The 27,397-nt window shown below is 45.2% G+C and overlaps 1 protein-coding gene across 2 annotated transcripts in view; it reads left to right on the top strand.

Moving 5' to 3' along the window:
- The window catches only part of USP10 (ubiquitin specific peptidase 10), a 66,905-nt gene extending 39,708 nt beyond the window's left edge, over nt 1-27,197 (top strand). The window contains exons 11-15 of one of the 2 annotated variants that reach the window (XM_040329424.1): nt 6,268-6,433; nt 16,883-16,954; nt 23,396-23,540; nt 24,065-24,130; nt 26,126-27,197. In XM_040329424.1, the coding sequence (XP_040185358.1) occupies nt 6,268-6,433; nt 16,883-16,954; nt 23,396-23,540; nt 24,065-24,130; nt 26,126-26,313 (637 nt within the window). In that variant the 3' untranslated portion in view covers nt 26,314-27,197. The remainder of the gene's footprint in view (nt 1-6,267; nt 6,434-16,882; nt 16,955-23,395; nt 23,541-24,064; nt 24,131-26,125) is intronic. The other variant, XM_040329425.1, reaches the window with a different exon arrangement.
- Nucleotides 27,198-27,397: the final 200 nt, after the last annotated feature.

Genomic DNA, 27,397 nt, shown 5'->3' with positions numbered 1-27,397 from the left:
CCAAATTTTGTAGGTTGATGTGACTTCCCTGAAAATCCATCAGATTTCGATCAATGCAGTGGGGCCTGTAGGTGTGATCTGGGGCTTTCCTTGCAGAGTATAGCACTTTCCACAGATGGGAACAGTCTACAGGATGCTGTTGGACATGTGCTGGGTGGGGTGGAAGGGGGGGGTGTAATGTAATACACTTCCTTCACCACAACTGCTTAGTCTCTGTGTTGTGTGGTCACCGTTTGGACAGCTTGTTCCCCCATCCATCGTTGGTACATCGTCCTCCGCTAGGCGGTTTTTGGCTTCTGCTTTGACACTTTGTCACTTTGGGTTCTGTCATTTGGCTGACGATCTTTTGGAAATAATCCTGTGAGCTAAACCTGGTAAAGGATGCTAATTACACAATCTGAAATGTTCTTACATTTGTTTTAGACTCGCAGAAAGTGTCAGTGCTTTGGTCCTTGGATCAGCACATTAATTTGGGCTAATTGGCTGGGATAAGTGCAACATGTTTAACCACTTAAGGACCCCTTCATGCCGATATACGTCAGCAGAATGGCACGGCTGGGGACAGCCACGTACCTGGCCCTTTAAGCCCAGCCGCCGGTGTCTTGAGATCGGTCCTCCGGAGCTGAAGAACGGGGAGAGGTGTGTGTGTGTGTGTGTGTGTGTGTGTGTGTGTGTGTGTGTGTGTACACACCTTCCCTGTTCTTCGTTGTTGCAGTGTCATTGATCGTGTGTTCCCTGTTATAGGGAAACGCGATCAATGATGTCACGCGTACAGCCCCGCCCCCCTACAGTTAGAAACACATATGAGGTCACACTTAACCCCTTCACCGCCCGCTAGTGGTTAACTCCCAACCTGCAATTGTCATTTTCACAGTAAACAATGCATCTATATAGCATTTTTTGCTGTGAAAATGACAGTGGTCCCAACAATGTGTCAAAATTGTCCGACGTGTCCGCCATAATGTCGCGGTCACGGAAAAAATCGCTGATTGCCGCCATTAGTAGTAAAAAAAAATATTAATAAAAATGCAATAAAACTATCTCCTATTTTGTAAACGCTATACATTTTGCGCAAACCAATCGATAAACGCTTCTTGCGATATTTTTTTTTTTTTTTACCAAAAATAGGTAGAATACGTATCAGCCTAAACCTGAGAAAAAAAGAGTTTTATCTTTTTTGGGGATATTTATTATAGCAAAAAGTAAAAAATATTGAGTTTTTTTTTTCAAAATTGTCGCTCTATTTTTGTTTGTAGCGCAAAAAATAAAAACCGCAGATATACCATATATACCACCAAAAGAAAGCTCTATTTGTGGGGGGAAAAAGGACGCTAGTTTTGTTTGGGAGCCAGGTCGCACGACCGCGCAATTGTCCGTTAAAGCGACGCAGTGCCGAATCGCAAAAACTGGCCAGGTCCTTTACCTGCATAAAGGTCCGGGTCTTAAGTGGTTAACTTCTTTCTGTCCAAGATCGGTCGATTTAATAACTTTGACCCCTGATCGATCGGTAAAGTAATCTAAGACTTGCCTCATTTTCAGCATCTCCTGATGTGTCCGTTGCCATTCTATGTGTGGGCATCTGAAGCCCAGTACATTTTTTATTTAATTTATTTTCGTAGTGAAGGGGCACGCTGGGTAACCGCGATCTCGCGCGTGCGCAATAGAGCCAAGCTCGTAGCATAGGTTGTTAGTGCCGATGTCATGACAACGGGCGGCGGTGAAGGAACGTCCCGCCCCGTTTGTCATGACAACATAAACGGCCCTAATCGCGTCATTTCCTTTCTTGAAATCCCGCGATTTTTTGGCACATAGGAGCGCACAGTCTCCTGGGAAATGATGACACTCCTTTCCCAGGAGTCTGTGCAGTGTAGGTTGGACAGGAGAAGGACCGCGGTCCAGGAAGAAGGCAGATTAGGAATTCTGCCAAGCAACAGAGGTTTACAGGCATGTAAAAAAAAATTTTTTTAACTGAACTTGTTTCCTCTTATTTATTGGAAGCTAGTGCAGTGTATTAATTTAGGGTGGAGCTCCGCTTTGACAGGCCATTTTTTTGGCGATGCAGCACTGCGCCGCTTTAACTGACAATTGCACAGTCGTGCGACATACCCAAACAAAATTGTTTTCCCCCCCCCCCCCCCACCCAAAAAGGTTTTCTTTTGGTGCCATTTGATACGCTATAAACAAGAGACCATTTTGAAAAAAAACAATATTTTTTACTTTTTGCTATAAATACATATCCAATTAAAAAAATAAAATAAAAATGTCATCAGTTTAAAGCGGGAGTTCACCCAAAAATCAACTTTCTGCAGTTAGATCCAGCATACTGCTGACATCTGCAGTATGCTGGTCTTTTTTTTATTTATTTTGGTACTTATCGTTATAGCAGTATTTCTTCTATGGCTCCGAGCGGGGAATCCTTCGGGGAATGGGCGTTCCCGAAGGCAAGCAAGTTGATTGACGGCCTTCGATAGCGCGTCACGGCTAACCTAAAAAGCCGAGGTGACACTTGGCTGTTTATGGCGCCGGCGCCTGCCGTGTAGAGCTGACTGCGCAGGCGCCGTAAATTGCCGAGCGTCACTCGTGTATCTTCGGAAGCTGTGACGCGCTATCGAAGGCTGTCAATAAACTTGCTTGTCTTGAAGGGAACGCCTATACCAGGAAGTAATCCCCGCTCTGAGCCATAGAAGAAATACTGCTATAACGATAAGTACCAAAATTAAAAAAAAAAGACCAGCATAATGCAGATGTCAGCAGTATGCTGGATCTAACTGCAGAAAGTTGATTTTTGGGTGAACTCCCGCTTGCCGACCGCCCACCGTAGTTTTAACGGCGTCAGGTCGGCTGCGCAAAATCACGCAATATAACGTGATTATGCATTTCAGCCACTAGGTGCCGATGCACGTGCCCGGCGGGTGCGATTACCGCTGGCCTCGTTACAGAGCAAGAATCGGGAGCTGTGACGGACTTGTAGCGGGACTGTAATAGTATGGCATGCAATTTGACACTTTGTGGGAACCAGTGACATTAAAGGGGTTGTAAACTCTCGCGTTTTTTTTCAGCTCAATGCATTCTATACATTGAGGTGAAAAACTTCCTGTGACGCACCAGAGCCCCCCTTTTACTTACCTGAGCCTGATTGTTCCTACCCTGGGGACAAGCACACCCATTCCAGCCGGTGTCTCACATCCTAATAGGATAGATTGATAGCAGCGCAGCCGTTGGCTCCTGCTGCTGTTAATCAAATCCAATGATGCGGGAGCCAGGGGTGGAGCAGAGTCCTGCTGCCTGTGTCAATGGACGCAGCAGCAGGACACAGGAGTGCGCCCACATGAGTGCCCAGAGGGAGTGCGTTTCGACAGGGGCACTCGAGAAGAGGGGGTGCCAGGAGCGCAGCTGAGGGACCCCAGAAGAGGAGGCACGGGCCTCTTTGCAAAACCAACTGCACAGAGGTGGTATGACATGTTTTTTGTTTAAAAAAAGAAAAGAAAACGGGACCCATTGGCTGCTTTCACACTGGGGCGGGCATTGGCGGTAAAACACTGCTACTTTTAGCGCTGCTTTTAACCCCACTAGCAGCCGATGAAGGGGTTAATACTGCTTCTGAATCGCTTTGCAGGCACTTTGGCAGCTGTGCCCATTCATTTCGATTGGGCAGAAGCGGTTATACACCTCTCCTTCACCGCTCCAAAGATGCGCCGGCAGGACGTTAAAAAAATAAAATAAAAAAAATAAAAGGTCCTGCAAGCAGCATCGCCTCAGTGTGGAAGCACTCGGGCTTTCACGCAGACGGCAGGGGAGACGTTTTTCAGGCGCTATTTTTAGTCCAAAAGCGCCTGAAAAACGCCCCAGTGTGAAAGGGGTCTTGGTTATCCTTTTAATACAGCGATTAGTGCTAAAAATATGCAGTGATCATAATGTTGTGGCTGATTGATTGGTGTGTTCTGAACAGAAGATGGCTGCCTCGCAATCCCAGGACAAAAGAAATATAGAAATAAAAAGTATAAAAAAAAAAATTGGGTTTGTTTCCAGAACTGTTCTTGCACAGAGCGCAGCACATTGATGGCCAGCTAGTTCCTGCTCTCTGCCGATTGGAGAGCTTCTAGCCCAAGTTTACTTGGCCCGGAATCGATCTCTCCCTTCCATTCATCCCGGGTGTCCTGCGGATTCTCTTCCTGGAAGATGGAGGTGCTACAACTAGAAAAGAAAGATGCCATTGTGCGTAGGCTCCTTCCCCGTACAGTCATTGCATCTGGAAAGTATGAAGCTGTGAACAGGTCGTAAATTGTAAACCGCAAAATCTTCCACGTAGGCAGGGGAAAAAAAATTGAAGTGTCCACTGTTTGTAAAAACTCCCTTCTTGTGGATAAATTGCGTGGACTGACTCCAGGTGGGGTTAGAAACCGAAGCAAGTTCAGCAGTGGTGAAATATACATTTTTTGGGTACAGTGTTGCATGACCGCGCATTTACCGGTTAAAGTAGCGCAGTGCTGACTAACAAACAATGGCCTGGTCATGAAGGGGGTAAAACCTTTTTGTAACTGACCAGGTGGGTAAAGAACTTTGGATGTGACCAAGTGGTTAAACGTCCAGTGTTGTGTTAGTTTAATTTATTTTGCCCTGCAAGTAATGGGTTGGTTACATTGTATATAAGATCTGGGTAAAGATTCTCGTTTTCTTTACTGCTACATTGTATCCTTTGTCTCCATTAACCACTTAGGTCCCCCCCCCCCCCTTTTATAACCAGGCCATTTTTTGCGATAGGGTACTTTGTTACTTTAAGGCCCCTTTCACATTGAGGCGTTTTTCATGCGGTACAGCGCTAAAAATAGCGCTGCTATACCGCATGAAAAATCATGCCCTGTAGTGTTCAATGTGAAAGCCCGAAGGCTTTCACACCGAAGCGGTGCGCTAGCAGGAGCGCTCAAAGTCCTGCTAGCCGCATCTTTACTGCGGTATAGGAACGGTGTGTTCACCGCTCCTATACCGCGCCTTCCCATTGAAATCAATGGGAAACCGCGGTAATACTGCCCGCAACGTGGGCGGTATTAACCCTTTTTCCGCCGCTAGCGGGGGTTAAAACCTCACCGCTAGCGCCCGAATATCGCGGTAAATACGCCGGTATAGCGGCGCTACAAATAGCGTGGCTATACCGTCACCGCGGCTCCACGCCTCAATGTGAAAGAGGTCTAACTGACAATTGCGCTGACGTGCAACGATGTACCCAAATTCGGTTTATGTATGTATTTATTTTTCCCCCACATAGAGCTTTCACTTGGTGTTTTGATCTCCTGTGTTTTTATTTTTTCATATATAAGCAAAGACCGACAGTTTTGAAGAAAAAAAAAAAGTTTTACTTTCTGCTATAAATCATATCCAATAAATGTAAAAAATCTAATTGATTCATCAATTTAGGCCTACATATTTTTTTTTGGGGGGGGGGGGGGAATCCAAATAAGTGTATATTGATTGGTTTGTGCAGAAGGTATAGCGTCTAACTAGTAATGGCGGCGATCAGCGATTTCTTTTTTTTGGCGGGATTGCGGCGGACAAATTGGACCCCTTACTGACACTTTTGACACTTTTTGGGGACCAGTGCTAAACAAATGCACTCTTACTGTACTAATGACACTGGGGAAGGGGGTTAACAGGGGCAATCAAAGGGTTAAATGTGCTCTTGGGGAGTGCTTTCTGTGTGGGGGATGGCTTAACTGGAGGAAGAAAGATCATTGTTTCTCAGCAGAAACACAAGATCTCTATCTTCCTCGCTGATAGAACGACGGTCTGCCTTGTTTACATAGGCAGACTGCCGTTCTGCCTCTACTGTCAACGATCGGTGGGTCCAGTCATAGCATCCACTGATTAGCTCCCGCTGTGTCCAATCACAGCTGGAGCGGAGTGGCATGCGCCCCAAACCCTGTGCAGGAAATCACGTACAGGTACATGATTTCGTGCAGGAGGCCTGCCCTGCTGCAGTAGATAGGCGTGGGATGATCCTTAAGTGGTTAAATGTACTGCAACATTGTGTTATATATATATATATATATATATATATATATATATATATATATATATATATATATCACATACATATACACTTTTTTTTTTTTTTTTTTTCACTGAAGGCAATAAGTTAGTTACAATGTATATAAAATCCGGGTAAAATAATTCTCTTGGTTTCTTTTTTTGTTACATTGCCTCCTGACTAGTATTGGCCGGTCACTTATCGATCCTGAATTCTGTCATTTTTCTCCCCCCTCTCTATTCCAGGTCTGTCGTGTACCAGCAAAGCTCCAAGGAGTCGGCCACTCTTCAGCCATTTTTCACCCTGCAGCTGGACATCCAGTCGGAGAAGATTCGCACCGTCCAAGACGCACTGGAAAGCCTCGTAGCCCGGGAATCTGTCCAGGGCTACACCACCAAAACCAAACAAGAGGTGTGTCCGCTCTTCTCTTTATTAACCCCTCTGCTACTGCAGTCTAGTGCTGGCATCGTTGTGTGGGTCAATCTGCTCTTGACCTATTGCTGCCCATGTGTAAGATATATGTGCAGCGACAAATAGGGTGGACATTAATGCCTACATGCCGCACACACTGTATGCGTTCAACCAGAGCTTTCTGTGCTGAGAGCGTGCTTCCAGTTTAATAACTGAGCTGTCAAAGATCCCTGCTCATAATCTGTAGCTGGTATCAGTGGTCACGTGATCAACCGATCCTTCCCTCCCTCCGATTAAAGAGGAAGTAAACCCTGATGGGGTTTACTTTTTGTCTCCCTGCAAAGGTAAAGCGCACAGTAGCCCATTATGTGACACTTACCTGCAGTAAAAGCCTTTGATGTCATCGTCGTCCTCCATAGCAGCGAGCTTCCATCTTCACCCCTCTTCTTCTTCCATGGGGCCGCAAACTCCGGCTCTGTGACTGGCCGGAGTAGCGTGACGCAGAAGAAGGCGTCACTCTGGGAAATTGCAAATATATCGCAAGCACCTACAGGTAAGCCTCTAGAGCAGTGGTTCTCGACCTTCTAGTGCCGTGGCCCCTTGATAAAATTTCCCAAGTTGTGGGGACCCTTAACAGTAAAATTATTTTTGTAGCGCGGGTTGTCAGCACCCAAGGAAAGACAAGTAATTTGCACCCCTAACCCATGGATACTTATCGCTCCCTGAGTCCCTTCCACCCCTTACGGTACTCACTGTGTCTCCGCAGCAGTGACACCTATGCCAAAATCAGGAGATAGGGTCTCCTCCAGCCCCTCCCACTTCACATTCCTCACCAGCCAGCTGACATCTAGTCTCTGCCCCCCAGTCACGCCGTGAACTGAATGGGTGGCTGCGAAGAGGCTGAGTGGGCCACTGCAAGCTCCAGGGACAGCCCTGATGGGTAGACATGAAAAGGCTGGGAGAGCGGTGCAGGATTCTGGAACAGCCCGGGATTCGGTGACCCCTGGCAAATTGTCATTCGACCCCCAGGTTGAGAACCACTGCTCTAGATTAAGGCTTACCTATAGGTGTAACTTCCACCAGAGGGTTTACAACCACTTTAAAGACCCTGTTTAAGCGGTAGTAAACCGTTGGGCGTGTTTTTTTTTTGTACTCTAGGTAATGTCATAATGTGCTAGTAAGAATCCCATACTAGCACATTATGTTAAAGGGACGCTAAAGTACATTTTTTTTTGTTTAAATAACAAACATGTTGCATATTGGGAGTATAAATGAAACAAAACAATGTCAGTACATCTCTGCAGAACATGCACTTTCCCCATGGTTTTTTCCCTGTAAAAGTACAGAAATACACCTCTTAACCACTTAAAGACCCGCGTATTGTAAATGTACGTCCTCTTTTTAAACATGGATATCTCAGTAACGGCAGCAGCTGCTGCCACAACTGAGATGTCCATGTTTTCAGCGGGCGGTCGTGTAAACGATAACGGCGGTCTCCGCGGCGGTTATCGGTTATCGGGCCCTCCCGCCGCTTTTCCGCGCCCTCCGCCGCTTACCGGCGGTAGCGGCGGAGGAGATCCGATGCTGCCGCCTGGAGAGTGAGGACTTGAGTGAGGGCAAGATGGCCCCCACCCGTCCTCATAGCTCTGCTGGGCGGAAGTGACGTCAAAACGTCAGTCCCGCCCAGCCTCTTAAAGAGACAATTTTTTTTTTGTCTTTTTTAAATGACAAATTTTCCTTTTCTTTTTTTTTTTTTTTTTTTTTGCATTTAAGCCTAAATATGAGATCTGAGGTCTTTTTGACCCCAGATCTCATATTTAAGAGGACCTGTCATGCTTTTTTCTATTACAAGGGATGTTTACATTCCTTGTAATAGGAATAAAAGTGATCATTTTTTTTTTTTTTTATATATTTTAGTGTAAAAAATAATAAAATCAATAAAATGAAATAAGAAAACAAAAAAATTTTTTTTTTTAAAGCGCCCCGTCCTGACGAGCTCGCGCGCAGAAGCGAACGCATACGCGAGTAGCGCCCGCATATGAAAACGGTGTTCAAATCACACAAGTGAGGTATCGCCGCGATCGTTAGAGCGAGAGCAATAATTATAGCCCTAGAGCTACTCTGTAGCTCAAAAAATGCAACTTATAGAATTTTTTAAACGTCGCCTATCTAGATTTTTAAGGGTAAAAGTTTGACGCCATGCCACGAGCGGGCGCAATTTTAAAGCATGACATGTTGGGTATCATTTTACTCGGCGTAACATTATCTTTCACAATATATAAAAAAATTGGGCCAAATTTATTGTTGTCTTATTTTTTAATTCAAAAAAGTGAATTTTTTCCCAAAAAAGTGCGCTTGTAAGACTGCTGCGCAAATACGGTGTGACAAAAAGTATTGCGATGACCGCCATTTTATTCTCTAGGGTGTTAGAAAAAAAAAAATATAATGTTTGGGGGTTTTAAGTAATTTTCTAGCAGAAAAAACTGTTTTAGTCTTGCAAACACCAAATCTGAAAAACACCTAAGGTCTTTAAGTGGTTAATCTGGTGTTTTCTGTGGACCCAAATGTACAAGAAAGTGTCAGCCCCACCCTCTTGTATTTTGTTAACCACTTCCGAACTGCCGCATGTACATTTACGCTGGCAGAATGGCAGGGACAGGCACATCAACGTACCTGTACGTGCCTGCCTAGACGTGGGTCGGGGGTCCGATCGGGACCCCCCCCCCCATACATGCGGCGGTTCCCGTGGCTTCACGAGCGATCCGGGACGAGGGGGCGGCTGTTCGTTTTTGTCCGCCCCCTCCGGATCGCTCGCAGCCAATGAGAGCACTCCCCTGTGTGTCACTTCCTCCTGTGTAAACACAGGAAGGGGGAAGTGATGTATTCTCTCCTCGGCGGTATTTTCAACCGCCGCTGAGGACAGAATACATCACACAGTAAGTCGTACCAACACTACACTGACACACACTACACATAGGCACATTAACCCCCCCCATGTCACAGTGGCACTGAATGCAGTGATCATATATGTACTGATCACTGCATTTAGTGTTAGTGTGACAGACAGTTAGTGTTAGGTTCAGGGTAGCCCCCGTACCCCCCCCCCCCAATAAAGTTTTAACCCCTTGATCACCGCCCTAGTTAACCCTTTCACTCCCTATTGCCAGTGTCGCTAAGCGATCATTTTTCTGATCGCTGTATTAGTGTCACTGTTGCCGCTAGGTAGCTAATTTTTTTTTTTTTTATTGCGATTTTTTTTTTTTTTTTTTAAAGCGGATCTCCACTCTAAAGTGGAGTCCTGCTGATCGGCACCCTCCCCCCCTCCGGTGTCACATTTGACACCTTTCAGGGGGGAGGGGGGTGCAGATACCTGTCTACAGACAGGTATCTGCACCCACTTCCGGCCCTACGATACGGGCAAAAGACGGGTTTTTTCCTCGTTTCCCGTCCGTCCCCCGTTGTATGCTGGGAACACTCGGCTCCCAGCACACAGCGGGAGCCAATCGGCGGGCGCAGCGCGACTCGCGCATGCGCCGTAGGGAACCGGGCAGTGAAGCCGGAGCGCTTCACTTCCTGGTTCCCTCACCGTGGATGGAGGGGGGAGCAGCAGGGTGACGAGCGATCGGCTCGTCATCTGCTGCGATCGGCGCTGGACTCCAGGACAGGTAAGTGTCCTTATATTAAAAGTCAGCAGCTGCAGTATTTGTAGCTGCTGGCTTTTAATATGTTTTTTTAGTGGCACATCCGCTTTAACTAAAGACATGTGGCTGAATAAATTTTGGCCTAAATGTTTGACTAAAATGTTGTCTATTTGATTTTTCTTATAACAAAAAGTAAAAAATATTGATTTTTTTTTTTCAAAAATGTCGCTCTATTTTTGTATATAGGGTAAAAAATAAAAATCGCAGAGGCGATCAAATACCACCAAAAGAAATCTCTATTTGTGGGAAGAAAAGGACGCGAATTTTGTTTGGGAGCCACGTCGCACGACCGCGCAATTGTCTATTAAAGTGACGCAGTGCCGAATTGTAAAAAAACCCTTGGCCAATTTAGCAGCATATTGGTCCGGTCCTTAAGTGGTTAAACTGCTGAATCCCTCCACAACGCAGGGACCATTTTTTTCTGTAGTCCAAGAAAAGAGCTAATTAGACTCCTTGAGATACCACACAGTAGGCAGAGGACACTGACATGACCATCAGGTATAGTTTTGCACTTATTGAACAGATATATTGCAAAGATCTTTTAATGGGATATTTCACAGATCAAAAAGGGAGCTTATAAAAGAAGTTGTGTTGGGTTTGACACGTCTTTTAAGCTCAACTGTAAATGTTTAGTTTTGGATGTGTGTGTGGGAAGCATAACTCCTTCTATTCAATATCCCCATTGAGGTAATTTTACCACAATTCTTCCTTCCTGTAAGAGGACATATAAAATAAGGTTGGTTGAAACCAGGACAGGAATAGATTTTCAGAAGCCCTGGCCCTTCCTTGCTTAATTGAACGTTTTGTTGTAGCTGGAGAGGTTACTCGTCACTTCCTGTCCTAACAGGAAATGAGGCAAGATCTCAAACGGGGGCGCAGACCACAAATTTATAACCTAACAATACTGAAAAACAAATTAGGTTGCTCTTTGCCTGCTCTGGTACAAGCAGCTTCATAGGGTGGCACTTAAAGCGGAAGTAAACCCATTAATGTAACATTTTCAAAGAACAGTTAACATTCCTGGCATGCCGGGAATGCTAACTGTCACATTGGTTGTGCTCTCAACCAAACTGTCAAACCATCCAATGGCTGGTGTCATAACTGATCACATGTGCAGCATCATGGCAGTTGTAGATTAAACAGAGGCCAAGATGGCAGCTTCCTTGGCTGAAAATCATAGGAGGGTTTACTACCACTTTAAAGGGGTTGTAAAGGTAAAAAAAAAAAAATCCTAAATAGCTTCCTTTCCCTTAGTGCAGTCCTCCTTCACTTACCTCATCCTTCCATTTTGCTTTTAAATGTCCTTATTTCTTCTGAGAAATCCTCACTTCCTGTTCTTCTGTCTGTAACTCCACACAGTAATGCAAGGCTTTCTCCCTGGTGTGGAGTGTCGTGCTCGCCCCCTGCCTTGAACTACAGGAGAGTCAGGATGCCCACTACGTTCCAGATAGAGAAAGGAGCTGTGTGTTAGACCGCATTCACATCTAGGCGTTTTTACGCCTGTAGCGCTACGCCGCTGCCGCCAGAGGGCTGGAAACACATTTCCCTCTGTGGTTCACATCTCCACGCCGGACGCCTGCCGCCTGAAAAAAGGTCCCGGACCTTTTTTTCAGGCGTCGTTCGGCTAGGAGATGGGAAGCATCTCCATAGAGGGGGTCAATCTGGGGCACATCTAGGCGGACAATACCGGTGTTTTGTCGCCGCAAATCGCGGTACAAAACGCCGCTATTTGTACCACGATTTGCGGCGACAAAACGCCGCGATTTCGTCCGCCTAGATGTGAATGGAGCCTTCGTGGACTCTCCTGTAGACAGAAGATCACCGGAATAAGAAGTGGAAGATTAGGACGATCTGCCTAGAAACAGCCGTTTCTGGGGTGTGTGTGTATATGTGTGTGTGTGTGTGTGTGTGTGTGTGTGTGTGTGTATGTGTATGTATGTATATATATATATATATATATATATATATATATATATATATATATATATATATAGTGTGTGTGTGTGTGTGTGTGTGTGTGTGTGTGTATAATATATATATATGGGGGATCTGTTGACAGGCAGAAAAAATACGTCTCCACCATTGCATTTTTGCTGCCCCGTCAACAGCATGTGTAAATGAGGCCTATGGGTGTTTCAATACATCCCTAAAAATCCTTTTCTGTTTTACGTGACACATTTTTAATCTTGGTTGGTTAGATTTTTTGTATATAATAATTTGGCAGCACAGGGGTTAAACAGCAGTCCGGCTCCAGGCAGGGGAAAGAAAAAAAAAAAAAACCCCTTGGCGAGTTTTGCCTCCGGCTGTTTGAAGGTCGCAACAGCTGCGGGCGTAACCTTCAGCGCCAAGTTCCTTGTGATTTCTGCATGTAAGGATTTGGTTGCAAACCTGTCATTTTTGGTATTCGCAGAGAGACCGACCGTACAATTAAGGGTTTTCGGAGGGACGGGTGTTTAGTTTATCTAGCAGCGGCTGCGTCTGGTTTTTATTTTGATGTCTGGGCTGAGAGTAAAAAAAAAATAAAAAAAATTGCACAATAATTAGCTTGAGACGACCCAGTACAAGAGACGGCGTGAAGCCTCTCGTCACCCGCCCCCCTACGCCAATCCTGACATTTAGGCCAATGGTCATTTTTCCAAGTCACACAGGTAGCCTGGGCGGCGGGAGGCAGAGCGGTCTGCAGACGGGGTGATCTGTTTATTGAACGGAATAACGTTATTGGTTATATTGATGCAAAGACTGGATAAATATCACCGATGTGCGCTAGACGGAAAAAAAATATGTGTAAGACTCCTGCAAACACCTTTCAGTCTAAAAATCACTAACGCCCCGCCCCCCCCCAAAGAAAAAAAAAAGTCTTACGACAAATACAACTATATGTGAAAGCTGAACTTCAGGCAGATCTATAAAGAGGCCGAACCTCACCAGAAATATTTCCAACATTTATTAGGAACACACGAGGGTCACACAAGGTGAACAGCTGACCCTACATGTTCATAATAAGTGTTAGAAACATTTTCAGACTGGTGACTTTTCTGCCTCTTTTTATTTTATTTTTTTTATTGCATAGTGCCATCTGCTGTCATTATTCCCGAGCAAGGAGCATATTGATAGGAGGAATGAGCAGAGTGAAATAGATGAGCTTGTCAGTCTTCTGCTTGTTTTTGTACAGCTTGCTTGCCTACTGGGACAAAATGTATTTATTTTTCTTGTCCTTGCACATATGGTAACATTTTCTGCATTTTATTGCTAGAAATTACTATTGCACAAAAAATAAATAAAAATGAATTCAGGAAAAAAAAAAATTAAATTAATTTGGGGGTAACCACTATTATTCCAAATTATTTGGTCAAATATAGGTTTGCGTCGAGTAAATAATTGCAAAATATGTCAAACATTGCTTAAAGGAACACTAAAGGCAAAGTGTTTTTTTTTTTTTTTTTTTTAAAGAACAAAAATGTTATACTTCCACCTCCGCTGTGAGGCTCGTTTTGCACAGAGTGACCCCTAACCCTGTCTTCTGGGGTCCCTCGGCGGCTGTCTCGGCTCCTCCTCGCAAAAGCTTTCCAGCTTCATGCAAGCGAGCTCGCATGGTGGAAAGCTTTTGCGAGTGCGCTCCCGTGATACAGCGGCGGGCATAGCCGCCGACTGTATCACTCGGCCCCGGCGCGCCGCGTCATCCGTTGTGATTGACAGCAGCGCCAGCCAATTGTTGCGCTGCTATCAATCCGTCCAGCCTAGCCAATCAAAGGCCAGGCTGGGAACCGAAGAGGATCACATGGACGCGCGTGGGACTTTTGAGGGGTCAGGTAAGTAAAACGGGGGGGCGGTACCGTCGGAAATAGGATGAATTAAGGTGAAAAAACATTTACCTTTTACATCCCCTTTAAGCCCTTGACATGAAAAAAAATAAAAACTACAGTCAGCTCCCTCCTCACCCTGAAAGGTGCTAAATGTGACACCGGAGGGGTTCTATTTTTGGGTGGAACTCCACTTTAACCTCTAGAGCCCTGGAAGGGGCCACTTTATGCAATACGTCACTGTGTTACTTTAACTGACAATTGCGCGGTCGTGCGATGCTGTACCCAAATAAAATTTTTTTTTTCACAAATAGAGCTTTCTTTTGGCGATATTTGATCACCTCTGCGGTTTTATTTATTTGCACTATAAACAAAAAAGACCAATTTTTTTAAAAGTTTTTACTTTCTGCTATCACTATAAAAATTATCTGATTAAATTTTTTTTTTAATCTAATTTCTTCATCAGTTTTAGGCCAATATGTATTCTGTTATGTTTTTGTAAACAAAAAAAAATCCCAATAAGCGTTTGATTGTGGTTTGCGCAAACATTATCACTTCTACACTGGCGGCGATCAGTGATTTTTAGCAGGACTGTGACATTGCGGCAGACGAATCGGACACCTTTTGGGGACCAGTGACACACTTGAACAGTGATCAGTGCTAAAAATATGTACTGTTGTACGGACGACACTGGCAGGGAAAGGGGTTAACCTCAGGGGTGGTCACAGGGTTAAATGTGACCCTAGAGAGTGCTTGCTAACTGTGTAGGGCAGGGATATGCTGTTGCAAAACTACAAGTCCCATGAGGCATAGCAAGACTCTGACAGCCACAAGCATGAAACCCAGAGGCAGAGGCATGGTGGGACTTGTAGTTTTGCAACAGCTGGAGGTCCGCTAATTGCATATCCCTGGTGTAGGGGATGCTCTGACTGGAGGAAGACAGAGATCGGTGTTCCTGCTTAGAAGGAACACAAAATCTTCTTCCCTGTCAGAACGGCGATCTGCCTTGTTTACGTAGGCAGACTGCCATTCTGCCTCTCTCTGCAACGATCACAGGTAGCCCGTGGACATCTCCCCCTCTGTCCAATCAGTGTGTGGTCACACCTCCGGTGGCACGTGTGCGCCCCTAGTGGCTATTGCACAAAATGCAGTACAGATGCGCGATTTTGTGGAATAGAGCAGACCTGCTTCAGTACGTGTACGTTAGGTGGTTGGCAAGTGGTTAAAGTAAATTGCGAATTATTGCTCTCACTCTGGTGTTTGTGCTGAGCGTAATCAAGCAACTGAACAGCAGATTTGCACAGCTAAAGTCTGTAGCACCCAATGGCCAGCATGGATGCACATCTAATGTAATGCTCTCATATAATGCTTAACAAGGATCTTTGCTGCATCTGAGCACCGCAAACCAAAAACATTTCATTAGTTTTTAATATCCAAAAGCAAGCCCCCCCCCCCACCCGTGTGAGAAATCACTTTGAAAAACACCGCTCTAGCATTTCTGGCTGTGGCCATCTTGAGTAAGTGCAAATGATTCATGTAGCATTTTACTATAGTGAAACCTTGGATGGCGAGTAACGCGGTTAATAAGCGTTTCACAATACGAGCACTTATTTTTTTTTTTTAATCCTGACTCGGTTTGCGAGTGTTGTCTTTCGCAAAACAAGCAGGATTCAAGCCACAGCAATGTGCAGGGCAGCGGAGCCGTTCGGAAATACCGTATTTGCCAGCGTATAAGACGACCCCCTAATTTTCCAGGTAAAATTTTGGTTTTGGCATATACTCGGCGTATAAGACGACCCCCTTCCTACTAGTCTGTCTGGAAGCCAGAACAACCGCTGACAGAAACAGGCTTTTTTCAAATCTCGCTGTGCCGTTACATTACATGCCTCGCTGTGCCGTTGCATTGCATGCCTCGCTGTGCCGTTGCATTGCATGCCTCGCTGTGCCGTTGCATTGCATGCCTCGCTGTGCCGTTGCATTGCATGCCTCGCTGTGCCGTTGCATTGCATGCCTCGCTGTGCCGTTGCATTGCATGCCTCGCTGTGCCGTTGCATTGCATGCCTCGCTGTCACAATCTCCCTACCTGCTCCTGTTTGTATGGTTTGTCAGGCTGCGGGCGTCCATTATTCAAAAGCCGCGCCTCCTCCTCCATGCTGTACCGTGATAGGCGGAACACTAATTTTCCCAGCCTCTGTTTAGTGTTCCGCCTATCACGGATGTCCTCTCGTCCGAGACCGAGGATGAGAAGGCATCCGTGATAGGCGGAACACTGAAACAGAGGCTCTGCTGGGAAAATTAGTGTTCCGCCTATCACGGAACAGCATGGAGGAGGAGGCGCGGCTTTTGAATAATGGATGCCTGCAGCCTGAACACACAGGTATAAGACGACCCCTGAGTTTTAAGGCATTTTTTTACATGCCAAAAGTCGTCTTATACGCCGGAAAATACGGTACTCAGTTTCCGAGTTCAGCCGAGTAATCCGAGGCTCTCCAGTGCCCCCCACTTCTGGCCACATGCGGTATTGCATGCCATAGAACGCAAAGCGGAACAAATTATTGGGGAATATGGGGAAACTCTTTGATATGCGAGTGCTTTGGATTACGAGCATTCTCCTGGAGCAGGTTATGCTCGTAAGCCGAGGTTCCACTGTACTTGGAAGCAATCTGGCCTTGGCTCAGGCATGCAGGCAGGAGAGTGTGCTTGGCTTAAAAAAGAAAAAAGAAACCTGCTCTCCTCCTGAAGACTTCTTCTGGGGTGTATGACCTTTTATTTTCCTGGGCCAGAAACCAGGAAGTAACTGACGAAATAGGGGAAAAGATTTAAAACAAATAAATATGGTATACTCTTCAAACTATTTACTAATGCTAGCAGCATAAGGATTACAATTAATCAATGTTGATTGGGTGAGTGAAGTTCCTCTTTAAGGCAGACTGCTGTGTCATTTACAGGAGCCCACTGATCTCCATCTTACTATGGAACAAGGCCGGCAGAAAGACCCAGTGGGGAGGGAAAAAGAGAAGGTATTATACATGCGCACATTACACTTCAGCTGTAACGCTTGGTATTCCGTTACCAGGAAATGTATCGCAGATCAGCGCAGAAAACGCTGCAAATGTGCCAGAATTGGGTTATTTCTTTTCACCTACATTTTCCAGTAGATGGGAAAGGGGAATCCTTGAAGATCTCATATTTCACAGGAATAGAAGTTTTATAAGGAAAAGCCGAGAAGAATAAACTCCAAAGGGGAATGACTCAGCTTGACCTCCTGGAAATTAACTCTGGATAGTTTTTCTTTTTTTTGCTTATACTTTTATGCTGCCACGCATTCAAAATTCACCAGTCCAACATAACTGCGTCGCTTTTAACTGACAATTGCGCGATTGTGCGACGTGGCACCCAAACAAAATTGACGTTATTTTTTTTCCCCACAATTGGAGATTTCTTTTGGTGGTATTTGATCACCTCTGCGGTTTTTATTTTTTTAACCCTATAGAAGGGTTAAAATCAGTTGCAAAGCACCACTGCAGTGGCGCTTTGCCGGCGGTATAGCCTCGGTGCCCATTAATTTCAATGGGCAGGAGCGGTATACACGCGGCTACAAAGATGCTGCTTGCAGGACATTTTACGTCCTGCCAGCGCACAAATGCAGCGGCTCTTTCTGGGCGCTTCGCAGGCGCTATTTTTTAGCATTCTAGCGCCTGGAAAAGCGCCTCAGTGTGAAAGGGGTCTAAATTTTCTGTTCCTTTATAAACTGTATCCCAAACCACACATATCCCCTGAACCCTTTTGAAGAAGTCAATAGATGTGAAACGCGTTATTCCCTGCTGTAACTGATATTGGATGATTATGGTTTCGATATTAAGTGTAGGAACAACCACTTGTGCTTTAAGGGGTTAGACCCTTAGTATAGCTATTGTCTTTTTTTACAATTTTTTTTGCCAACCCCCTGCTATTATATGATTTTGTTTTCAGTTTATTAAGGGATGTGGTACTGACTTTCTCAGCCATACTCCTATTTTTCTATTTGATCTCTCTGCGTTCCAGGTCATAGATTCTCAGCCTGTAAGGTTATGTAATTTTTTTTATTTTTTTTTTTATAAATAAAAGTGCTTGATTCCAATATCTGCACTGATCCACGTGCCTGCTGTGATTGGCTGTCACAGTAGTCACATGATCCGTAGCTCCTCCTTCCTTCATAAACGGTGAACCAGAGCCATCTGTGATAACTTTGCTAGGAGTTGACGGTAAGCATGCTTTCAGCACAGAACTGTGGTGCGCTATTGATGCCTATGTGCTGCACGTGGGCATTCTAGCGAAATAAACGCCCATAAACGTTACATTTTAGGCATGCCATGAATTTTAACTCGGTTGCTTGTGCTCTAATCTGAACTGTCAAGCTATCAAATAGCTGGTGTCGTAACTGATCACACATACAGTGCCATGGAAACTGCAGATCAGACGCAGGCTAAGAGGGCAGCTTCCTTGGCTGTAAAGGAAAGAAAGCGTTTAGTTTCCACTTTAAGGGCCCACTCGTCCTGCTACCACACACATGCGTTCGGCAATTGGCAGGACAAGATAGTAAAAGTTTTATATAGGCCAGCAAATTGGACCAAAGTGTTACTAAACCCAGGAGACCCAGTACACAGAACATGGAAATGCAATTATTTTAGTAAATAGAAATGGCTAAATACATGTTCTCATCGGCAGTATATAGCAGTCTTGTGACTGCTATAGGTGTCTGGTTAAAGCTTGTAGGGGGAGTTTTCCTTCTCCCCTGACTGTCCTATGAAGCTGCAGGACCCCTGACCTTCTGTCTGGATAGTGCTGATCACAAGCAAAAAAAAAGAAACCTCTAGCAATACACACTAAACTGAGCATGTGCAGAGTGCCCCCAAGGCTCTGTTCTGTCAGGAGATAGATTTGGGACAGTATAAGAAGGGGAGGATCGGAGTACACAGGATCAAACAGCCTTTTTGCACAATGTGGAGGGTTAACTATTTGGGTTCCACAGTGTGTATAACAAGCATGCTCTACTGCATCTACAGACTGATTTTACGGTGGGTTTAGTAACTCTCTAAGGCGCAGTTCCGTTCAGTTTTGTGTGCATTTTTTCTGCCCTAAAAATGCATGGAAAAAAGCAGTGCAGCGCTACAAACAAAACACACAAAAAATAATAAAATAAAATAAATGGTAAGTCCAAAAAATGATCAATCGGAGTGAAGAAAGTGTTAACTGACTCCTGGGACCTCACTGAGGTGTTCAGATGTAAACTCCTTAAAACACAGCAAACAGGTATCCTTAAATAGAAGTACAAGCCGCTCACCTGAACGAATGGACCTGTGTGTGAGAAGCAGGTCAAATGCGCTATCCCTTAAATGAGGGGGGATTTAGATATAGCGGTGCCTCCTCGGATGGTCCCTTTCTCAAAATGACTCCTGAAGTTGGATGGTCATCCGATACACTCTCACGTGGAATGGTGTCATGGAAGGGTATAAAGCAGACACATAGTGCTCTCCGTATGATCACAATAATAAAATGTATTAAAAAGATGGGGTACTCACAAATACAGCACTATATCCTAGTGCATGGAAAATGAGCGTACAACAATAAAAAGACCAGGTAGGTGGCTGTCCTGACATCAAATGAAAGCCCCCCGCACGCGTATCGTCCCAAGGTACAGGACTTCTTCAGCGGAAGAAGAGGTCCCAGGAGTCAGTTAACCCTTTCTTCACCCCGATTGATCATTTTTTGGACTTACCATTTATTTTATTCTATTATTTTTTGTTTGTAGCGCTGCACTGCTTTTTTCTATGTACTCTGTTTAAGGATTTTATTGACCTTCAGTGTTCAGCTGCTTTGTTAAAGGTTTAATAACGTTTTTATTAAAAGTCAGCAGCTACAACAAGTGTAGCTGCTGGCTTTTAATAAACTGACACTTACCTGCTCCACGGCTCCAGCGACGCGCCGGCCGGGGCTCCGCTCCTCGCCCCCCCTCACCGGCCGGCGTCTTCATTCTTAGTGTGGGCACCCGGCAGTGACAGCTTTCGGCTTCACAGTCGGGCACCCACTGTTCATGCGTGAGCGGCGCGGCGCCGTCCAATTGGACAGGCGCTCGCCTACAGGGAGGGGCTGTGAAAAGGCGATTAAGCTAATCGCCTTTTCAGCCCCTCGGCGGAAGGAGGAAGTGGGACAGGAAGTCCCCTTCTCCTGAAGCCCCCCCCCCCCCCCCCCCCCCCCAAATATGGCATGTAAGGGGGCGAGGAGTGGGTTAAGCGGAGATCCATTTTTAGGTGTTGTTTATTGTATGTTCCTTTGCGCAGTCTGCTTTCTCTATATATATCTAAAAATGCATGCACAGTGTTTTCCATGTATTCCAATGGCTTTAATTGGCTCTAGTTCACACCACACAATGCAGTCAGTTTCCATTGCAGAAACTGACTGCATGGTGTGAACTAGAGCCATTGGAAAACACTGCATGCTTTTTGTGCAGAAAAAAAGCACACAGAACTGAACTGAACTGCGTCTGGTGTGAACTGGCCGTTAATTTGGTATAGGTATCTAGACTTCAAGGACCCCCCAGATCTGATAGGTTAACCTGCTGCATCTCAGAGATCAGGCTGAAAGTGGGAGGGTCTGTCCCATGAAGCGGGCCGGCTGTGTGTGGCATTGCACGGTGCTGCCGTAATGCAGACAGAAGGGAGTTCTAATTTGCTGCTTGCGTGTTTTGAGACATGAGATTCTAAGTCAAGGCTTTGGCCGGCCTTGGGATTCTATAGATGGCTCACAGATCAAACGCACAATCCAAGATAGAAAATTCAGAAAGTTCCAGCTTCAGTAAACAAACTCGGTGTGCTTTTTCACAGCCTGTCTCGGATTGTGTGCCAGTGTTACGTCCCTGCTGTAATGAACAGGAGCCGGTGTATTGAAAACAAAGATAACGCTGGTGTGTGGAGGTCTCTCCGGAAGATGCCGTCGCTGCTGATGGCTTAACCACTTGCCTACCGGAGCAATCTTTATTTTATTTCTTTGCACACCTGTTAGTAAAGTAAAGTAAAGTAAAAAGTATGTTTTGGAAACCGAGGCTCTGTAGAATAAAATGGTGGGTGTTGGAACTTTTTTATGTCGCACGATATTTGCACAGCCATTTTTAAACATAAAATTTCAGGAAGCAATGCACTAAAATTAACTTTTAGTCAAAGCAAACACCATATTCTATCCATTATTTGGTAAAAATATGAAAGATTGTATTGTGTTGAGTAAATGGATACCAAACATGTCAAGTCTTAGGCCCCTTTCAGGCAATCGGACCGTTCAGGTCCGCCTGTCAGTTTTGACGGCGGACCTGAACGGCCGCTCCATGCAGTCCCATGGAGCGTCGGATGTCAGCGGAGACATGTCCGCTGACATCCGACCCGATCCGCCAAAATTTGACGGCTGGCGATACGTCCCCATCCGTCCATATCTGATGAAAACGGACATTTTTTGTTATGCTTTTTTTCTGATGCTTTCTTTTTTTTTTCTTTCTTTTTTTTGGGGGGGGGGGGGGAGTGGATGGTGTCGGTGTGTTTTTTATTTTTATTTTTTACAATTCATTTTTTTATTTATATTTATTGCAATATTTTTTTTTTTAGCACTGTGGGGGCGCTTAGGTGAGATTTTTGCACCTTAATGAAGTCTGTGCATTCTGATGATAAAACCTCCCGTGATGCAGCAGCCCCCAGAGCCTCCCCTTTTACTTACCTGAACCCAGTCTTTCCAGCGACTGGGACTAGCGCTCCAGCTGGTGTCTCGGGTCCTGATTCGATAGATTGATAGCAGCACAGCCATTGGCTTCCGCTGGTGGGCGCTGCCGGTGGGAGGGCATCGCTGATGAGACCACGCTGGTAGGAGGGCGTCGCTGATGAGTAGTCGCTGATTATCTGTGCAGATGTCCCCGTTGGAAAATGCTGCCGACCGACTCTCCTCACGCGCTGTCAGTGTGAGGAAAGGAATGCTGATAGCCATTGATTGGACACAGATGATCACATGGGTAAAGGGCCTCATCAGCTCTTTACCAAGATGGGTGATGCGCTACACCCCAGGGACAGAGCACACTGCCAATCTTAGCGCTGCGCATGCCGAGAGTGGGACAACGTCATATGACATCGCCCAGAACAATAGAGCCGCCGCCCGTCATTTGGCAGTAGGGCGGGAGTTGGTTAATGAGGTTTTGGCTTGCATTCTTTGAACTGATAGACCCTGGCTAGAAGCGACGCAGTGTGCTACACCACCTACCTGTACCCATATGGGAGAGCCCTGTGTGCTTTTTGGTAAAGGTGAATTAACCCTTTAAATTTACAGTTAAAAGTATTTTGACATAAGCAAGGCTTGTCTGCGGAATAAAAATGCTGTTGTTGATTTATTGCATCATAAAAATAGGTTTTGTGGATTGTCTTCTCCTCCAGCCTGGACTATGGAGCGTTTCTCCAACAAACACACCAATCACTATTATGAGAATCTCTGCAACTCCACATCTTCTTCTGGCGCGTTGGCCGCCGACCAGTTCCCTTACCAGCTGAGCAAGAAAAGTCAATTTTAGATGGATGTGTTTTGTTTGCGGAAACCAGTAATTTTATTGGCCTTGTCGGGCACTTCTGGGCCTGGCTGCAGACAAGTGCCTGACCCGCCGTATTAACTCATATTATTGTAGCTAAACGCAAGCCACCACTTGGAGCCCTTTCCAGCTTCTGCTTCCAGGGCTGAGAATTCCTGCTGTCTGCGGCCTGTCTGGGTTCGCGCTCCTCGTCTGCAGCTCTGCACATCTCTCTGGGCTTGTTCATAAGGGAGGTTCTCTTTACCTCTATACAGAACAGGTGCAGGTGGTAATTTGCTTGGAACCTTCTGCTGCTGCTGCGGACTAGAGACTTTCTTCAGGCTTCATCTGCAGCAGGGGTCTCAACCTGGCGGCCCTCCAGCCGTTGCGAAACTACAAGTCCCATCATGCCTCTGCCTGTGGGAGTCATGCTTGTAACCGTCAGCCTTGCAATGCCTCATGGGACTTGTAGTTTTGCAACAGCTGGAGGGCCGCCAGTTTGAGACCCCTGACTACAGGCTAAAGATATCTTTAAATCAAACCATTCCATTTTCATTCCATATCTTATTTTAGATCCAGTGACACCGTTACTGGGTCTCTAGGCTTCTTTATGCAATGTGGCCAGGTTACGACGGTGGGTGGAGCTAGCAGGGTGCTTTACATGGCTTCCTAAGGCAGGCAATAGATTGATTTTGTTTCCTTCCACCATGGAAGAAATAAAATTGTTCAATTCCCCAATCAACAGTCGATGTAGAATTCTGGGCCCGACTAGCATTTGGGGTTAACCCCAAGCAGGACCTCTCTTATTCTCTGCCTGCACCTGGCTGTTCAGACTTGCCAAGAAATAGCGTGTCTTCTCCTCGTTCTAATGCTCTTCTTCTTCCTTTAGGTGGAAATCAGCCGGCGGGTGACTCTGGAGGAGCTGCCTCCTGTACTCGTCCTGCACCTCAAACGCTTCGTATTCGAGAAGACTGGCGGCTGCCAGAAGCTGGTGAAGAATATTGAATACCCCGTGGATCTGGAAATTAGTAAAGGTGAGAGGAGGGGCCGATGATCGAAAAAGATGATCTCGCTTTCCTAATCCTCATGCTTGTCCCAGATCAGTGACTTGGTTTCATAGTCATTGGACCAGTATGATAGCCAGGCAACTGGCATTTTCATATGGAGATCATAAATGTTGGCCTCCATGTTTTTCTCAGGAAAAGTTTTACTTTAACAACTTGACCTCTGGAAGGTATTTACGCCCTTCTTGACCCAAAATGTTTTATTTTTTTTTGCTATTCAGCATTGCGCTACTTTTCACCAGTCATGCAAAACTGCACCCAAATAGAATATATATAATCTGTTTTCACACAAATGGTTGTCATTTGGTGGCATTTTATCCCACTTTTTTTTTTTTAACTATATAAACGAAAACAAATGATATTTTCTCCTTTTTTTTTTTTTTAAACCATATCCAAAAACATCTTCTATATTCATGAATTTAGGCCAAAATGTATTCTGCTACATATCTGATCAAAAAAACTATTCTGACACACTATTCTCATTACTTCTGTAGATTTGCTTTCTCCTGGAGTAAAAGGCAAGATATTTAAAGGCCAAAGGACCTACAGGCTCTTTGCAGGTAAGTGTCATCAGTGGGTCTAATACATGATGTTAATATTTTAGAAGAATATAAATGACTTCAGTTAAATTGGTTGTAAACCCTCCTGTTTTCTCACCCTAACCACTTAAGGACTATGCACTGTATATATACGTCATTTTTAAAAAGATGGATATCTCGGTAGCAGCAGCCGCCGCCACCACAACCGAGATATCCATCTTTCCTCTGAGCAGTCCTTTAAACGATAATGGTGGTCTCCGCGGCGGATTCGTCGCGAGATCACCGTTGGCGGCAGGAGAGGGGCTCCCGCGCCCTCCGCCGCTTACCGGAGCCATCGGAAGCGGCGGAGGCGATCGGGTCCTGCTCGGCTGGGATACGAGTGAGGGCAAGATGGCCCCCACCCGTCCCCATAGCAGGGCAGAAGCAACGTCAAAACGTCACTTCCGCCCATGCTTCTTAAAGGCATATTTTCTTGTTGTAATTTTTTTCAAATGACAATTTTTTTTTTTTTTTTTTTTGCATTTTAGTCTAAATATGAGATCTGAGGTCTTTTTGACCCCCAGATCTCATATTTAAGTGGACCTGTCATGCTTTTTTTCTATTACAAGGGATGTTTACATTCCTTGTAATAGGAATAAAAGTAACCCATTTCTTCTTTTTTTTTTTTTTTTTTTTTTTTTGTGTGTGTGTAAATTTAATAAAATAAAACAAACTATTGTTTTTTAAAGCGCCCTGTCCCAACGAGCTCGCGCCATTCCACGAGCGGGCACAATTTTGAAGCGTGACATGTTGGGTATCATTTTACTTGGTGTAACAGTGGGGCAGATTCGCGTACAGCCGCGCAAAATTGTGCGGGCGTAACGTATCTCATTTACGTTACGCCTCCGCAACTTACACGGGCAAGTGCTGTATTCTCAAAGCACTTGCTCCGTAAGTTGCAGCGTCGTAGCGTAAATCACCCGGCGGAATTCAAATTCGGCGGGTAAGGGGCATGTATCATTTAAATGAAGCGCGTCCCTGCGCCGAACAAACTGCACATGCGCCGTCTGTAAAATATCCCAGTGTGCATTGCTCCAACTTGCGTCGCAAGGACGTCATTGGTTTCGACCTAAACGTAAATGACGTCCAGCCCCATTCACGGACGACTTACGCAAACGACGTAACTTTTTAAAATTTCGACGCGGGAACGACGGCCATACTTAACATAGGCTGCGCCTCATATAGCAGGGGCAACTTTACGCCGGGAAAAGCCTAACGTAAACTTCGTAACTTTACTGCGTCGGCCGCGCGTACGTTCGGGAATTCGCGTATCTACGAATTTGCATACTCAACGCGGATTTCGACGGAAGCGCCACCTAGCGGTCCAAAAAAAAAATGCTCTTAAGATCTGACGGCGTAAGAGACTTACGCCTGTCGGATCTAATGGATATCTATGCGTAACTGATTCTAAGAATCAGTAGCATAGATACGACGGCGTATCTGGAGATACGCCGTCGTAGCTCGGTTGAGAATCTGGGCCATTATCTTTCACAATATAAAAAAAAATTGGGCTAACTTTACTGTTGTCCTTATATTTTAATTTAAAAAAGTGAATTTTTTCCAAACAAAGGGCGCTTGTAAGACCGATGCGCAAATACGGTGTTGGGGGGGAAAATATATATATATCGTCCAGAAATGGACGATCGGGGCCACTCTGTGCAAGACGAACTGTACAGTGGAGGCATATATTGCCTGTTTAAAAAAAAAAAAAAGCGATCCTTTTATAATCATTTTAAATTGAACCTCCTTATTTAGGGTTTTCATTTTACATTCCAATTTTTTTTTTTTTATTACGATTGACAAAATAATTTAGTGTCTCCATGGCTGGTCTCAATATGAATATTGGCCTGTTGAGCTCATAATGTCCTGTGTATCCCTTCTGTTGTGCCCGCACCCTCTTGACTGTTTTTAATTTTTTTTAATTGGTGGACCCCTCTCTAATTTTTGTCTCTTTTTATCCCCCCCCCCCCCCCCCAGTTGTGTATCACCACGGAAACAGTGCCACCGGCGGCCACTACACTACAGACGTCTTCCAGATCGGTCTCAACGGCTGGCTGCGTATCGATGACCAGACTGTCAAAGTGATAAACCAGTTCCAGGTGGTGAAACAGACTGTAGAGCGCACGGCCTACCTCCTGTATTACCGCCGCGTAGACCTGCTGTGAACTCCGCTTGGCGCTGTGTGAGCTGGCGTGCGCAAGACTCCTGCTTCATAGACACACGAATCACCTCTCTTCTCTCTCTCTCTCTCTCTCTCTCTCTCTCTCTCTCTCTCTCTCTTCACTTCCTTTTAACTCTCTCTACTCTTTTTCGAGTGATCTTCCTCCTCCGCTTCTTCCGAGCTTTTTCCTTTAAGACTTTTTGTTTCTCCCTTTCTTTGAAAACATTTTTTTTTTTTTTTTTTAGAGTAGAATTTAAGAAATGTTTGAATCCGATTCACTTTGCTGCATCCTTCCTGAACGAGGGGAGGTGGCAAAGCGTAAAAAAAAAATTCTTCTTAAAAATGATGTTTTAAGCACAGATGTGACTTGTAAAAACACAAATTATGTCCAATCTCCAGCAAAAAAAAATAATAATACATTTTTTAGTTTTGGATGTCGTGAGGAAGGGTTGGGACCTCTGTCGGGTTTTAAAGCTGAGCTTCAGTCTCGCAGAGTTGTAGCGCCTCCTCTCCTGGACTGAAATGGCTTACTCTGATTCCACTGCACACTGTGAGCTTCACACAATGTGCATTTGAAGCTGCAGCAAGTCAGAGCCCCATCTCATTTCAAAGCTGGTATCTGCCATCTACTAGTTTTGAGTTTCTAAGCAAAAGGCCAGTGCACTATCCTTCAGACTTTGGTCAGTAGGAGTAGAAAATGCCCCAACATCATTGCCCTTTTTTTGGTTTCAATGGGAGAACTAGTGCCTCTTTAAAGGTATTAATGGAAGAATAGCGCTCCATTGATGGTGCCAGTAGGGGAACTGGTGTGAAATAGTGCCTCAAGGGCCATATCTGGCCCCTGGGCCGCAGTTTGGAGATCACTGTTCTAGGCCAGTGATGGGGAACCTTGGCACCCCAGATGTTTTGGAACTGCATTTCCCATGATGCTCAACAACACTGCAGAGTTCATGTGCATCATGGGAAATGTAGTTCCAAAACATCTGGGGTGCCGAGGTTCCCCATCACTGTTCTAGGCCTTTTCCCTCCAGCCTGACTGTCCCTGAGCCCACCCCTTTCTTTTATTGGATTTCAGTTCTTTCAATCAT

This window comes from Rana temporaria, chromosome 11 (genome assembly GCF_905171775.1).
Source record: "Rana temporaria chromosome 11, aRanTem1.1, whole genome shotgun sequence".
Taxonomy (NCBI): domain Eukaryota; kingdom Metazoa; phylum Chordata; class Amphibia; order Anura; family Ranidae; genus Rana; species Rana temporaria.
The sequence above is the reverse complement of the archived record's forward strand: the minus strand, read 5'-3'. Positions and strand labels throughout refer to the sequence as shown.